This window comes from Sceloporus occidentalis, unplaced genomic scaffold (genome assembly GCF_023333645.1).
Source record: "Sceloporus occidentalis isolate IW3139 unplaced genomic scaffold, rSceOcc1.0.p SCAF_1, whole genome shotgun sequence".
NCBI classification, from domain to species: domain Eukaryota; kingdom Metazoa; phylum Chordata; class Lepidosauria; order Squamata; family Phrynosomatidae; genus Sceloporus; species Sceloporus occidentalis.
The window spans coordinates 240,906,357-240,923,391 of NW_028316981.1; the positions used below are offsets into that span (position 1 = coordinate 240,906,357).

Here is a 17,035-nt window from a genome sequence, read left to right on the forward strand (position 1 = left end):
CTATCACTTTTCTCAGGAAATGTATTGTAAACAGGATTTGAGGTTTTTTTTGGATAGCTTTGCTCCCTGAGCAGTTCAGATATTCATAGACATTCCATTAACCATTATTGGGATGTCTACAAACTTTTGAACAGACTAAAGAAGTGTTTTTAGAAGGAATTATTACAAAGACATTCAATTGGACAAATGTTTCTTATTAGAGAAATAAAATGATGGGGAAATGTTCACCTAATTTCTTTGCATCAGTCTGTTTAAGAGCTTGCCTATTCACAGTCTCTGTGTAGGGTTGCCAGCGGGAGAGTTCTTGTGTATTAAAAATTGGAAGGCTGTGAAAGAAAAAACTGTATTTTTTTTCTCTCCGGTGCAGAGATTCACCTGTTACCTCTAGCCTGAATCCTATTTTAAATCCCAGCTAGACACTGAATCAATTGGTGATTGATTGTCAACACTTTATATGTAGATCATATTGATTCAGTGAGATTACCAATGGGACCCAGGCCTCTATCAACAGGCATATATGTATACATGTTTGATAATAACAATCTAAAGAGAGGATGCTTTGATCCCCTTCCCCATGTGCCAGTATTTGAATATTCAGCTTACCCTAGAGTTCACCAATTTCCTGCAGATTCTGAGAAAGAAAAGTGATGAACAGCTGTACCTGTTAGTCATTATGTGTTTACAATGCCACTCATGGTATAAAAACCATTGAACGACTTTTTTCTGTTACAGAGATATAGTAGTAGTAGGAATAGTAATAATAATCATAATTGTTATTAATAAGTGATGCTATTTGCTAGGGGTCAGTTTGGGAAGAGGAGGGAGTGATAGATGACTGTACATGCCAAGAAACGGAAAGATTTTATTGGACCTCTCTCCGTCCAGCTACTTATGGTCTTATAGGTGGCTGTGCTTCATTGGAGCATGAGTGGGAATTATGCAGTCCTCCAGATACTATAGGCCCCAGTATCAGAGTTATAGTAAAAAAAGAGAGAGATATAAGATTAGCAGTGTTGTCAATTTCCGGGGAATTCCCAGGAATCTGGGGAATTTAATTAATTTCTTTCCGGGTATTTTGACTGAATAATCCAGTAAATTTTGGGGAATTCTGGGGATTTTGGATTTTGGTAAAACATTTCAGGGATATATCTTCGAGGCTTGTTGGCAACACTGAAGATTAGTCTGACATGATTCATTTTCGAGAAATCAATACTGACTTTTAGTGGTTCCCTCTTAAGTGCTTACAGACTGTCTGTTTACTGATCTGCTCTAGAATCCTTCTGCATATTAATATCAGGCTGGCTGGGTGGTAATTATTTGTGTCCTCTTTGTTTTGCTTTTTTTGAAGAGGGGAACAGCATTTGCCCTCCTGCAGTCTGTTGGGAACTCTACTGTTCTCCAGGAATTCTCAAAGATTATTGACAGTAGTTCTGAGATTACAGTTCTTTTAATACTCTTGGATGTAGTTCATGTGGCCCTGGAGACTTGAATTTGTTTAGAGTAGCCAGGTATTCCTGTACTACCTTGTTACCTTTCTGTGCTGCATTTCCCCTACTGCATCATCTTCTCTATTTTCCCCAGGCTGAGCACTGTTTTCCTTTTCAGAGAAGACTGAGCAAAAAAAAAGTGTTGACTTGTTTTGCCTTTTCTCTGCTCCCTGTTAGCATTTTGCTGTCTTCTCTACATATTGACCCTGTCATTTCCTTCCTTTTGCTATAGTTATAACCAAAGAAAGCCCTTTTGATTGTTTTTAATCTGTCTAGCAAGCCTGAGTACATTCTGTGCTTTAGCATTTCTGACTTTTTCCCTACATGAGCTGGTTATTTTTTTTAATTTCTTCTTCGCCGATTTCCCTCTTTTTCCATTTCTTGTACATATCTCTTTTGAGTCTTACTTCATTTGAAAGTTGTTTAGACATCCATCCTGGTTTCTGTAGACATCAGAACTGTTTGAAATTGTGCCTTCAATATTTCACTTTCAAGAAACTCCCTTACCTCATAGGCCCCCTTCTCTATTAGTATTCTTGATCATGGAATCACCCGGTGGCTCCAAAGCCGCAAGGGGCCTGGCCAGCTGGCTAGGCCCCGGAGAAGGCCTCTACCGCGGCGATGGGCTTCTCCTGGCGGCTCCGAAGCCATGAGGGGCCCGGCTGACTGGCTAGGCCCAAAAAAAGGAGGCCACCATGGCAAGGCCTCCTCTGGCGGCAGCGGAGGCGTGCGGGGCTGCCGCCGCCGCATCAACTAATTTGCAGCATGAGCTTTCCTGAAGTCCACTTCCTCAGATGTATCTCACAGGTACGATCTTGATATCTTTGAATTTTTTTAACAATTAATGTTTTTGGCTTCTAGTTGATTGTGTCCTCCACTTTTCTTGAATGTCCAACATTTTCAGGCAAATTTTGTCCTACATTTTGTCCCACATTTACCCTACATTTTGTACTACATTTTTTCTTTGTTTTGTCCCGGTAGCAAATTATGGCAACCCTACCTCCAGGATTTAACTCACGGATCTGTTCACAGCTGTACACATCCTACCATTCCACCTCTCTTCCTGTTTGGTCTATTTTTCTGAAATAGGTTATACCCCTCTATTATTACATTCCAATCATGAGACTCATTCCACCAGGTTTCAGTGATGCCAATTATATCATGTTTGCTTTGCTCTGCTAAGAGTTCAAGTTCATCCTGTTTATTGTTCTCTGTATAAAATTTAGGTTTTTATCTCCAGCACTTGATGAACTCCTGCCCTCAAAAATACTGTCACCTTCCTGCACATAACTCAGTGTAAAGCCGCCTTGATCAGATTTTTTTAAGGCCCAAAGCAGATGGGCCAAAAGGGTCGTAATGGGACTGCGATGACTGTACGGGCCCACGTCTGAAGCGGGCTGCCGCTGCAGTCTTCAACCTGGCCACCGGCATGAGCAGCTTTTTGCTGCTCTTTTTTGTGTTGGCTTTTCCAGGTTGGTGTGCTCTGCATGGCTTCTAGCTGCTTTTGGGGCCTGTGTCATATAAACACCATGCCCTCAAGTGGCTCAAAGCTGGTGCTTTTTGTTCATCTTCTTCAGGCTTCAGACTCTTAGCAAAAACATTCCTGCAAACTGCTATAAGGTGCAACCCATCCCTTGCATATATGGCTCAGGTCCAGGCTATTTGGCAGACTGTATCTCCTTGTATGAGCCAGCTCAGGCTCTGAAATGTTCAGGAAAAGCCCTTTCTCCATCCCACCAGCATCACAAACACAGTTGGTGGTGGACAAGAAAGAGGACCTTTTCCATGGCTGCCCCTAAACACTGAAACTCCCTTCTCAGAGAGACCAGAATGGCCCCTTCCTTGGTTGCCTTCTGCCGACAGGTTAAAACCTACCTGTTCAGACAGGTTAAAACCTACCTGTTCAGACAGGCTTTTAAAACAAGGTTTTTAAAAAACAGTCTGGGTGTTGTATTCTTTTAAAGTATTTTAAACACTTTTATCTTTTTAACTGTATTTTATATGCAAATCAGTTTTAATATTGTAATAATTTAATTCTGTTTTAATGTAACACTTTTCTATGTTTTTAATTGTACTGTTTTAATCCTTTAAGCCACGCTGAGTCTCAGTTTTAGGGAACGGGAGAGATATAAACAAATATAATGATAATATAATAATTGCATATGGGGAAGGTGCTAAAACTTTTTAAAAAATCTATTCCAAGATGCAACCCATTAATTATCAGTTAGCCTCCTTGTTTGAAGGTAGGTGAAAGTTATGTAATACTAGAACATTTGCTTGAGCAGAGATAGTTCATAATAAACTTGATAATACACTTTATGTAAAATTGAGGAGTTTTTGAGCCAAATGAAGTTCAGCTCTTGTATATGCTAATTTGTTTTAATGTTTATAAATTGAAAGTGACAATGGATGAACAAGATGATACTGCCACCTGTTGTGGTTCAGGATGCAAATAGGTGGGCCCAAAATGGAAAGTAAATATGCATATAATTATAAATTTGATTGAATGGATCCAGATCTATTAAAACTTAGATTTGTATTAATCATGGCTCACTTGTCAAATTGATTTAATTGGATCTGCTCTGGATCAAACCTGGTATTCTTTTTTGAAGGAAGTGTATCACTTAAAATGTGCACTAAAGATTTGCTGAACTTGTACTACTATTTTGAGTACATTAAAGCAGTACTAACCGAAACCATCAAACAGTGATTGATCTTAATAGCGGGTGTTCTGGATTTATTTCTTTTAATGTTCTGTTACTTTAAGGGTAGCCTGTGTCCTTTCAGGAAAAAATACAACAACCTACAAACATTAAAGTAATTTCAGTCTTCTGGAGCCTGGGCAACATCCTCTTCTACTGTTTCCAATCTATTTTGAATTGGATGTCTGGATTCCTTAATTAATTCCCTAATTAATTTCTGTGTTAATTGGCAAAAACAATTTCTGTGAAACAGCCTAAATGAGAATTCAGAATTACAAGGGTATGGGATGGCCGTTTGGCTCATTTTAGAGACTCATGTTTCTGAATGCTATGCATAAAGAGATCCCCTTTAAATACAAACATGCATACTCAACCAAATAAACTTTGGTAGTAGAAAGGAAACGTTACTTCACTCAATCATTATATGAACAGGGACAGGATATATTTAGGGAGTTTGAAGAAGTTGTATTATGCATTAGAGTTAATTTGCTGTTTTAATATGTGGAAATATATTGGTCACAAGACTTATACTGTACGTCTTGGTTATGTGAAGCCTCTTTTTTCATTCAACTGCTTGTTTTCAACTTAAGTTTACTTAAAGTTTTACTGAAAAGAAATATACAAAGACAGGCATTGAAGTGAGGATTAATCCCTATGGCAACCCAAATGTGGTGACTGAAAAGGGGGAGGATGTATTCTCCCCTCAGCTTCCTGCCAGCTGTCATATTCAACCTTTGCGGCGTGAATCCAGTCCAAAATATAGACTGTGACCAGCTCTAAGAAACTATATCTGTATTTTTATAAATTGGTACAAGTATCACACTATAAAAGAAGACTTAATCCCCTGAATTGGATGACAGACACTTGGCACTCCTGTCAGTGTTTGACAGAGAAATAACAGGATGCTTTGTAGTAAAACCTGGATTAATGGTAAACCCCTCTTTATGTTATTGCAGTGTGGTGTAAATGAGAGGACTACGCATTCTGTCAGCCTAGGGAAAAAAACATGCCCTTTCTATGCCCAGTTCAGGTTTAAGTGCTCTGTGGAATACTGTAAATACAAAAGTAAAGTTATTAAGGACTCCTCTTTGTGGTACTTGTATTTCATACTACACAGGTATTTTCCATAGGTTATATAAACAAAAGGATTTAGTTCAGCTGTATTAGATTTTGAGTGCAGGGCGTTTGTTTAGATTTTGGATTCAGCAAGGCTGCAGGCCTTCAAAGAGAAGTCCAATTGTGAGTTTTGGTACATAATAGTGAAATAAAATTTACTTCAACCAAAAAAAAAAAAAGGATTCATTTCTCTATTTTCCCACCTTTCCCCTAGTATGGAATCCAGGGTGGCTCATCATACAAGTTAAAACCAAATACAGTCGCCCCTCCTTATCCATGGATTTTTTCTCCACAGATTCAAGCAGCCACGCTTGAAAATATTCAAAAAAATTTGATTTTGCCATTTTATATAAGGGGCATCATTTTGCAGTGTCATTGTATTTAATAGGACTTGAGCATCCATGGATTTTGTTATCCACTGGGGATCCTGGAACCAGTGGATAACAAGGATCCAGTGTACAGTTAAAACAATAGATAATACACAAGTTAAAAGCAATTAAATAAACAACAGTATGAAAAACATTTATGTAAAACAGTTTAAAAGGCAGTAAAAAATCAGATCCCATGTATGTACCTTTGTTATTGCTGTTGAACAGTGCAATCTAATAATCTGTGTGAACTCTTAATAGTGCATTAATTCTACTGTTTTTGTGTTGGTAGATGCGCAGCTGGTCATGCTTGCCACAGATGCTATTCTGGTTACTTTTAATATATTGATATGTGCTTTGGCTTTAATGTTGGATGATTTTTAATAGGATTCAGATTTGGAGAGTAAAACTTTACTGAACATTACTGATGAATATTACTGTGGTGCATTCAAATGTGACAAAAGTACAACTGTATTCTTAAGTATGAGAAGGGAAAGAATCTGGTTCACTTCAGGTTTCATATTTCTAGTCTCTTGGATCACTTTAATGAAATTACTGGGGTCCAAAACACACTGCAGAAATAATCCAGTTTGAGACTGCTTTAACTGCCCTGGCTCAATGATAGGGAATTCTGGGAATTGTAGTCTTGTGAAACATTTAGCCTTTTCTGTCAGAGAGCTCTGGTGCCACAATAAACTACAATTCCCAGGATTCCCTAGCACTGAGTCAGGGCAATTAAAGTGGTCTCACACTGAATTATTTCTGCAGTGTGTTTTGAACCTACAAAGCAAAAACTGATCCTTTGGCTGAAGTTTTAGCACTAATCTGTCTACCATGGAAGATAATGGAATCTGATAAAAATGGCATCTGCTTATAGCTAACCAAAGAGCTGCTTCTGTCAATAAAACTGAGGAAATGTTATCCCTCTCACCACTACAGCCCCCGTTTTTGCCAAAAGCCTGTGCCTGAAGACTGAGAAACCTCCTGGAGCTGGTTTTCAAGGGCTACAACAGGAAAAAGTTGGGAAGAAACTTCCATGGTGCACAATATAGGAATTAGGCCAGGGAGGGCTCGTGGGAACATGGGTGCCAGCTTGCACAGGGTTTGGTTTTTCCATTGTTGCCATCCACTTTGATTTATTATTGCAGTCCCCGCCCCGGTGTTTGGACTTTGGTGCTTCCATAGGCTGTGGAGGGCCCAGTTTTATAAAATACTAACAAAATGTTAGCATTTTTTCTTTCTTTTATATGATACTGTTTGCAAGCTATGTTGCTCATCTTCAACACTAAAACATTGTGGAGATTAGTTTGGATGTGTGTTGCTTTGAATGTTACGCAGATTCAAATGAACCCAGCACTACAGCATCAACAGACATTGTTGGTGGGTCTGTTTAGCCCGTTGGCTTTCATCCAGAGACTCAGTTAAGATACTTCAAGGATAGATAGTTCATGATCGCTTGAAGCTTGTTCTGCCATTAGCTTGCAGAATACTTTGTTTGTTTACAGCAAGTGTTTTTTAGCCTCTAGGCAGAAATCTTTAAACAGTTAATTTTGAGACCAGTTTCTTAAGGAGGAAAAAAAGGTTTTGTGAGTACATTTAGATGTGTTTTTATCCTTTTCAAATTGCAGATGCCATCTGTGATAATTTATTTACAGTGAAGTGAACACTATTAGGTTTAACAGCAATTTTGTTCCCTTACAAAGACAAGAAAGCTTGTGGCTTCCAGTCTATTTACAAAAGCTGGCAATTTTCCAAATAAGTTTTTTAAAAAGTTTGTTTAAGAGATGCACAAAAGAGATGCATTGGGCATTATTCATTGTGTAAAGCAAATGAATGTTAAGAGATTCAAAACTTAAGAAAGATGTTGATAGGATTTGTTCATTTGCTTTCCATGAATGTAAGTATAATATGTTAATATAGTTTTAATTCTTTTTTTGCTCATCTTAGAAACTAGATTCCAGTACTAAATAAAGCCTTAAATAGCTTAATCTAGAGGAAGAAAGGGTATGTAGTGGGAACTTGCAGTTGTATTCTTAGCAGCCCATCTTCTTGTGCGGAAATAAGTGAATCTGCAGTTCACTCTCCTCTATCTCATCTTGAGAGTGGCTTTCCCATAAATGTAGTTACTGACCAGTTTAACATTAGTTTAGTTCTAAAAATCCCAAAGCTAGGTAGTTCTACAAAGTCATAAGCTATATCATGTATTATGTATGTGTTTGAGCTAGCTCTTTGTTAGTGCCATCTTGCTGCTTTTTTGTTACTATCAGCCCATTTCAAAGAATGACATGAGTGAACCAAAGTGCATTTTGTGGTGATACATCTATTATTGGCTTGTGTCTGTCAGGCTAACCAAAAAAGGCACACAATTCTATTTGTAACCATCCATTTCTTCACATTGCAAAGATGTAGGAACCCCGTCCCACCTTGAAATAAAAATCATGTAGGGGAAATGACATTGTTAGAGTCATGTGGTCTACATGTTGTCTTGTAATGGTTTGGATGCAAGGTCTGGGAACCATCAGATTAAGGTCATCAGTGCCCCTGCCCTGCCATGAGCTCCTTGGGTACAGCAAATGCAATAAAATAAGAACAATAAAATTTTGTTGGTCAGTTTTAGAATACAAAAAGGCATTGAAAACTCAAATCTGTCTATTCAGTGCAGAGTTTGCAAGCTTCTGTGTAGGAAGAGATGATTGAGTTTTTCAGGAAGTCTCTATGTTGTCAGGGCTGGAGATAGGTTTGGACATTAGATCAAGCAAAGCATGACTATACGAGGCAAATTGTGAGCCACATGATAAGCCAATCAGTGCCATGCTTGTCACTTTCCAGGGCCTCTACACCCCTTGCCCACAAATTTGGGAAGAAGTGCTGCTGTTCTTTGTGGTCTCTGTGACTCAATACAAATGGATTGTTCTTTTAGTAGAAACTTTCTAGAGCTGAGTATAGCATTTTTGATAGGAATACTTTTGCACTCCCTGCACATACCTTGACAGGGTTCCCACTGTTTCTCTCAGCCTTTTTCATCTGCCACAGCAGCAGGCCCTCAGTTAGGCATCTCCTGTGTTTTTCACTTTCAGTGACCTTTTGATCCAACTGTTGAATAAACTGAGTTGTCAGAGTTGCAAATTATATCTTATGCTCCCCTGATGGGTTACCAGTGATTAAAATCTCATTTTCTAATAGGAACATCTAATAGATGTAGAGAATCTTTCCATAGTCAAATAACCCTTCCTTCCACCAAAAAACTGACATTAACTTTACCATTAACTTTTCAAAACCTCAACTAAGAATGAAATCAAATGTGGTATTTTTTCTTAGGATACAAGCTAGATGTCTGAAGTTACTGAAGTGTTTTATTTCTAATTTGGTTTAGAAATGCAGAAAGAACTCAGGAAAAGTGCCATCTAAGAGGATGAACACCCAGAAGGATAATTTAGAGGGTGAAATCATCAAGCCAACTCTTCTCTATATTAGACATCCTGTATGCCAGAAGCAGAAGAAGATCCACCGAATAGGCTTAAGAACTTTCCTGCTGGGAAGGACACCCCAAAAAATTCGCAAGTAAGAATACAATGAAAAGTTACAAAAATGGCTTCAGATGGTCTCATTTCCCCCAGCTCTCATTTAGAGAGCTGTAAATGCTTTGGCTTGTAGTGAGACTTACTAATAATTTTATTTTTCAAGGACAATATAATTTCAAAGCCTTGTAATAAATCTAGGGTTTTTTGGTTTTTGTTTTACAGAGAGAAGAGTAGAAAATTCATTGTAATGCTTAGTTTTCTATAAGAGAAGGCACTATCAGTGGACGTTGGTGCTTCAGAAATAAATATAAGTTGTGACCTTTAGAAAAGGAACTTCCAGCCTGTTGGCCTGTTATGGCCAACAGGGGTTTCTGGTTTGTGTGTGCCATTGCTCAAACCCTGCCCAGCAGCGTAGGGGGGCAAAGCTTATCTCTGATCTGCTGCAGATCAGAAGAAAGCCCTATGATCCCTAGTGTTTCTTCCTTTCCTCAGCCTCACTTGGACATCTGCTAATTCTCACTCCTTATATGATTAGAGACTTTGTTGTAGAGTTTTAAGCATCACTTTGTTTGCATGAGAAATTAATGCTATGGTTCTGTGACTGCTGCAGTTCCTGGTGTCTCCTTTCCTGGACACTGGAATATATATTGAGTGTTTCCAGTCTGTCAGTCATTGTTTTGTTTTCCAAATTTGTTGATATGTTTTAGTTAGAAGTAGAGTAGATTATATCTGTAGCTCTTGGCTTAAAATTTCCCTTGCTTTCTCATACCTTGCTGAAGAGGTCTCTTGGTCTTCCTTTTTTGTTATTTTCTGTTTCATTGCTTTGATTACTATAGCAGTTCTCCTTATCCCTGTGCAGAAGTTGTACATTTGCATTCAGGATTCTGATCCTATTTCTATCACCATTCCTCTTTTGCTGCTTGTAGGGTTTTATCTGTCATTCACTGAGGCTTTTCTGTCTTTTTGGATACATGCAGTGTATTTTTGCTTTCATCACTAACCATATCCCTAGCTTTAGTCCAGAAGTCTTCTGCTTCATGGTCCATCAGATTTAATGATACAATCTGTTTTTGATGTTGTCTTTAAATTCTTCATTGATGTTTTTCAAGTTGTATTTTGATATGATGGCTGGTTTAACGTTTTTGTTTAGCTTTACTCTGACTTTTGCTATTAGTCGTTCATTAGTAGTCTGCGCCACAGTCTGCTCCTGGCCTTGTTTTGCAGAAGGAATTGAATTTCTCCATCTTCTGCTTCAAGTTATGTAATCTAGTTGATTCTGTATTGACCATCAGGTGATGTCCATGTATAGATTTGATTCTTGGGTTGAAGAAGGTGTTGAATTTCCTGTTTTTGCATTCAAGTTGCCTACGATTAGCAAGAAATTCTGTTTTGATGTGTGTTGCAAGAGCAAACAGTGAAGAAAGCTGATAGGAAGAAGATAAACTCATTTGAGAAGTGGTGCTGACAATACCATGAACCACTAAAAAGACCAATGGATGGGTCCTAGAGCAGATCTACAAAGCTCTATATTGCTTTGCTCCATGCTATCTTTGTAATTTTTAGTTCTTATTATTAGTATGGAGTTTTAAAAGTTTCAGTTTAATCTGATATTTAAATACAATTATATTTAATAGTATATATTATACTTATGCAGTATAATTAATTTGTATTTTTAAATATGTAATTTATTGGGTGTTTTCTGGAATTTCTTTTTTAAATATTTTGGAAGCTATCTTGCATCTCAGCCCTGGGAGAAAGGTGAATGCAACACAGATAAACAAACAGTGGCTGAGGGGACACTCACTAAGAGCTTTTTCAGATATAACAGACTCTTCTGGCATACCTATCCAGATGATTTTTAAATTATGAATTGATTGGTAAGAGCCCTGGTGGTGCAGTGGTTAAATGCCTGTACTGCAGCCACTCACTCACAAACCACAAGGTTGTGAATTCAATACCAGCCAGGGGCTCAGGGTCAACTCAGCATGTCATCCTTATAAGGTCACTAAAATGAGTACCCAGCTTGTTGAGGGCAATTGGCTTACACACTGTGAACTGCTTAAAGAGTGCTTAAGTGCCCTGATAAGCGGTATAGAAATGTACTTGCTGTTGCTACTTGCTGTAATATGTATGCTCTTTTAATTGATGATGATGATGATGATAATGATGATATACCAAACCATAGTTTGCTGTAATAGTAATTTAGCCTCTCATCATCTTTTGTGTTCTGTAGCAAACCATGGTTTATGCAGTTTCCCAGCTTCCCCAATTCATGAGAATGATAGAAATAGAGTTCAAAATGGCAGCTTTTGCAGGAGGAGCAGTGTCTTAAACCATGTGTTTTTGCCAGTTCAGAGTACAGGAAAAGCAGTTTGCTTTGACTATGATTTTCAAACTATGATATCACACCTTTGATATTGTGTTTTTAATATGTTATACTATTTAATACTGTCTTAAGGGGGGGAGGGATAAAGTGTTTTTAATTGTTGTATTTTATATTTTACTGTTGTCAACCGCCCGGATTGGTTTCCCATAGGGCGGTATACAAATAATAATGATAATAATAATAATAATAATAATAATAATTATTATTATTATTATTATAAACTATGGACTGGCATATATCTGAACTCTCTCTGTGACCTCCCCTCACCCCCCAGACCATTCAAGGAAAGTTTAGTTTCTGTTTAATAAGTTACAAGCTTTCCTTGTAACTGCTTTATTCCTCCCAGAAGTTGAGTAATAAGAAGAAGCAAAGAGTGAAAGATCAGGGGATGTGGAATGTGCTGTTGGAGCGTTCCCTCCCCTGAATGAGCCCACTTACCTACATACACTCAGAGTACTACAGATTTCTTTTACATTTAGCTACTTTTTTTAATAACAGAGTTTTGGCTATCCAGCTCCTAACCTGCTCTGGAAATACAGTCGGCCCTTCTTATACACGGATTTTTTATACACGGATTCAAGCATACACGGTTTGAAAATGTTCCAAAACAGTATAAATTTACCTTGATTTTCCATTTTTTATAAGGGACACCATTTTGTTATGCCATTATATTTAATGGGACTTGAGCATACACGGATTTTGTTATACACGGGGGATCTTGGAACCAAACCCCAGCGTATAACAAGGGTCCACTGTAATTGTCATTCATTGATCTTATAAGATAGACATCCAATTTCCTGGGTTTGTTTAGTTTTTATATCACTGTGACAATAAGAATGTTTTATTTTCTCTTAATAAATACAGGAAACAATTTGAAGAAATGGCATCTCATTTTCATAAGAATCCAGTGGAAGATTTTGCAAAGTATATTGCCAGAGCAACATCAGAAGAAAGGCAGAAAATGTTGAAAGCATTTTATGGTTCAAAATATCCAGAGTTGAAGAATCTATTAAAAATTGATGTTCCAGTTTGTGCTTCAGAGGCAAGTGAGGAAACTGGTGTACACAGATCTCAGTCTAGAAAAAGTAAGTCCAATTCTAAACATGATCCTTCAACAGATACGTGTAGCCAAATAAGACGGGATGCAGAAAAAAAGCAATTTCACTATGATCCCAGCATACAGGCTGCTGTGTGTCATAATGTGGAGGATAAACAATTGCCCACTGTCATTAACCAAGATAGCATTAGTGGGAGAAACAGTCAGGCATTCAAAGACTTTATGGCATCTGACTCATTAAGCAGTAAATCAGGAATAATTGAGAGGCTGTCTGCTAATACTAGTAAAGGACAGCCAAACTTGAAGGGGACAGAGTCGCCAAGAAAACCCTTTCTGTCTCAGTCAGAGAGCAGACAGGCTCAAATATGCAAGAAAAACTCATTTGCAGACTTACTGGGAGACACCTCCATTTTGAACGACCTCTTCAAAGGTAATGAAAGCAGACCAACAGAACCACCCAGGAGGTCTCTTTCTGGGCCTACGGAAAAAGCAAAAACTCGAGCAAAAGACTTCTGGGATATGTTGAATGAACAGAATGAGGAGAGTCTCCAAAAACTCACAGATCTGGCTGTTGTAGAGAAACTGTGTCAAACACCTCTTGTCACTTTGTCTAAGAAGAAAGAAGAAGTTAAAGAATCACTTTGGAAGAAAAATGACAATTTTTTATGGAAAAGATATAACACAACTGACACTGATGATGACTCTTCACCTGGTACAAGATGTGATGTCTAAATATCCATAATGCTAGAGATGCTGTGAAATACTACTTTTGAATTCTGGAACTAGCCCAGTGTGTTTCAAGCTTGCTGAGTTCTTTCCTTTCCCAAGGATAACTATCTTTTAGTGTTCCTTCAAAAAAAAGTTTGTTTTCTTCTTCATTGTAAAGGGGATTGATGGTACTGCAGAACGAAAATATCCTTGGAAAAGAGATAAAGAAATTTTGAATGCATTGGATCAATAGCTAAAATAAAAGTGTGCCTTTGCAGCACCTCTGGATATTTTTCTATTGTTTTTGGTGTTCTGGGCTCTGTTGCTTCTATCCTAAATATGGACATTTTATATTTTTTAATCAAATCTGGAAATAATCTTTTTTGCCCCCATATAGTCTTGACCTTCTTTTAATTAAGTTATTTGTGATCTTGAGGTGAAGCAGGCCATGAAGATCTCTATTTGCACAGACTTTGCAGCCACATGGGTAAACAACCACTTTTTCATTATGATCTATTGGCTTCTGGATCTACAGGTTTTCCTGTCATATTTTCTTAAATTGTCGGGACAAAAATTACAAGAAAAACGTGTAACTCAACCTGGTGAAACAGATAGAACACTTTCAGACTTCACAAAAGCTTCTACCACACTGTGGAAATAAAGTAGTTTGACAACACTTTAACTGCTATGTCTCAATGCTTTGGAACTCTGGGATCTGTAGTTTTGTGAGATATTTAGCCTGTCACAGAGGCCTGGTGCCTCACCAAACTACAAATTCCAAAATTTCATAGCATTGAGTCATGGCATTGGAGCCCTGGTGGCGCAGTGGTTAAATGCCTGTACTGCAGCCACTCACTCAAAACCCCAAGGTTGCGAGTTCAAGACCAGCAAAAAAGGGCTCAAGCTTGACTCAGGCTTGCATCCTTCCAAGGTCGCTAAAATGAGTACCCAGATTGTTGGGGGCAAATTAGCTTACAGTTGTAAACTGCTTAGACACTGCTTAGGCGGTATGAAGCGGTATATAAATGAAGCTTGTTTGTTTGTTTATGGCATTGAGTCATGGCAGCGATGTCAAATTTCAGCAGCCAAAGTCAAGCAAAAGTAACTATAAATATTTCATAATCAAAAGCCTGTATCTGAACTTTGCTTTGCTTGGAATAGACCATCGAAATGGATGGGACCTAAATTGGCTATGAGAGATGTAAGTCCTGATGATTTCATGGAATCTACTGTAAATATGACTATTCAGTCATTCTTTAAGTGTGCATAGTAAACCTATCTCCATCCTTTGTTTCATTACCCTCTTACTCATGGAGGGTAACAGACCAAAGCCAAGCATCTGCTCTAAGAGGCTGTCTGTGTGAAGTGGAACCGCAATTCTCCCAAGGCTCCAACTCACATGGAGAGCCATCAGTGAAAGTGGAGGCTTTCAGTTTCAAGCTCATCACCCTGCAAACATGGAAGATGACACAAGTGATTATGAAGGTTCTCCTTCTCCCGTTGTGCACCTAAGAAATGTCTGAATAGATTAGCATCTAGATACATTCCTCTAGTGTTGCTGTGGTTATGACATCTTGAAAATATTTGTGCAATGGTAAATCTAGTTTAGCAACTACTAAGTTAACAGCATGATCAGGCATCACAAATTTATCAAGATGTGTCTACAGACACTGTCAAATTATCCTGAAGGAGGATTGAGTAAGAGCAAATAGTTGTATTATCTAATTTGTAATATGTGAGAGACAGAGGAGCCATTCCCTTGGGATCATTTATGTAGCAAGGTGTGTAACATTAACAGCATGGGCCTGCAGGGTATCCATTACTGTCTCACAAATCATACTTGCTTAAACAAAAACTCACAAGTATCATTGTTTGAATTTAACCATGAGTCCTGCTACATTTTATTTGGATTAGAACTTTTCAGTTGTAGTGTTTTAAACATAGGTCATTAAAAACAACCCTATTACAGAGACTCCTAAATTTAAAATAAACCCCCTTTAAAGGGATAATCTGAAATTACTGAAATTTGTTTTGATACATACTCGGGTATGTTAAAACTAGCTGTTCTGTACTGTGTAAGGCTGCTCAGGGGAAAATCAGGTGCAAGTAACGTTTTAAAATGAATCAAACGTTTATCTTCCCTAACTAGAACTTTAAACAGCTATTTAATAGGTATATTGTTTCCATATAAAACATAGGCCAGGATCAAACATTGTAGTAGTGTTCCTCCTCCTTCTCTCTCTCCTCCTTTCCCCAACTTGCTGTAGAGAAAATCAGTTCCAGAGAATTTTCCAGCCCTCGGGAGCACATAGGGATTGCATCTTTTGGTTCTGTTGAACCTGGCTATTATTGGAACACTGAGCAGGTAACAAACATTATGGAAGTAAGTGGATACAGATTACCAACCATTGCACTGTAATGTTTGCCATCTGTGAACAATGTACGATAGCCACACTGAAAACTGCAGAGCGGTTTGGTTGATGCATTTCAAATTTTCACTTCTCTGTGTGACTTACGAGTCAGTCTTAATCTGTTCTGTATGTGAGCCGCTGATATTTAGTTGTTGGTTTTGTTTGGGGGGGTTGTTTTTTTTAAAAAAAATCCCTATTATGGTAGTTGCTTAAATTGCCAAGTACTATTGTATAAGAAAATGATGGATGACTTATGGGCTCGTCTACATTTGCCAGTTTACTCTGGGATACTATTGGAATATTCTGGCCCCAAATTCTCCCTGAATCCCCCCTTTACCTGTTGTGGGGTTTCAGTGAATAACAGATGGTTGCCTTCACTTGTTGTTCATGCAAGCCTGCATGTCACTCAGAGGTCAGAATGGGTTGCCAAATCTTGTCCTGACTTCAGAGCAAATTGTGCTTACAGAGTGGCTTGGCAGGGATGCTCACGGGGACCGTGTGGAAAAGCAGCTGCCTGTCATTGCTGCATTTTGTTCCAGGTTTTCTGGAAAACCCAGCACAAAAGATAAGTCTTTTTAATGTAGGACAGGGAGTGGAAATGCCAAATCAGGTCTGGGCACTGAGAGAACAACCCTCATTCAGGGTTTGGGGCCTATGTAATGTAAACAGCATGCAGTGAGCTTTGGGGGGGCGGGGGGGGATTCAAAATTTGTATGTCACCAAGTCCTGTGAAGCTGTATCCTGGATGAATTTGTAAGCAAACATTCTGATAATAAAAATATTTTAATACACAAGATTTCATAATTGTAGGTTGTCTTTTTAAAGTCTTTATCATTTCATTGGTTTTTATATGGTTCAGTTTCTACACTGTAGACTAGTAGAACTTTCCAAAACATGCTGCTTCTTCAGATAGCTGAAAGTGCAGTAATCTCTCTGAGGGATACCTACTTTGAATTATTCAGATGTTTTGAAGCCACACAGTTTCCTTGCTACATTTTTACTTCATTTCACTTGTTTTCAGTGGCAAAGAGAATTTGTTTATTTGTTTATAGTATTTCTGTATTGCCACTCATCCCACAAGAACTTCCCAGCTAATGAACAAATAAAAGGCAATTAAATAATACAGAGATAAAAACATTTTAAAAACACAATGAAATACTTTGATAAGTCCATACTCTAAAAATAATCCTAGAATCCAGCTTTAAAACAGTTAAAACAGCAATTTTAAACATTTTCAGCTCTGTTTTGGCTGAAGGAGACAGGGTTGGCCTAATTTCTT

The 17,035-nt window shown here is 38.1% G+C and overlaps 1 protein-coding gene across 2 annotated transcripts in view; it reads left to right on the top strand.

Moving 5' to 3' along the window:
- The window catches only part of ERCC6L2 (ERCC excision repair 6 like 2), an 84,295-nt gene extending 67,752 nt beyond the window's left edge, over positions 1–16,543 (top strand). For both annotated transcript variants that reach the window (XM_089490924.1, XM_089490918.1), the window contains exons 20-21: positions 9,047–9,234; positions 12,445–16,543. In XM_089490924.1, the coding sequence (XP_089347050.1) occupies positions 9,047–9,234; positions 12,445–13,369 (1,113 nt within the window). In that variant the 3' untranslated portion in view covers positions 13,370–16,543. The remainder of the gene's footprint in view (positions 1–9,046; positions 9,235–12,444) is intronic.
- Positions 16,544–17,035: the final 492 nt, after the last annotated feature.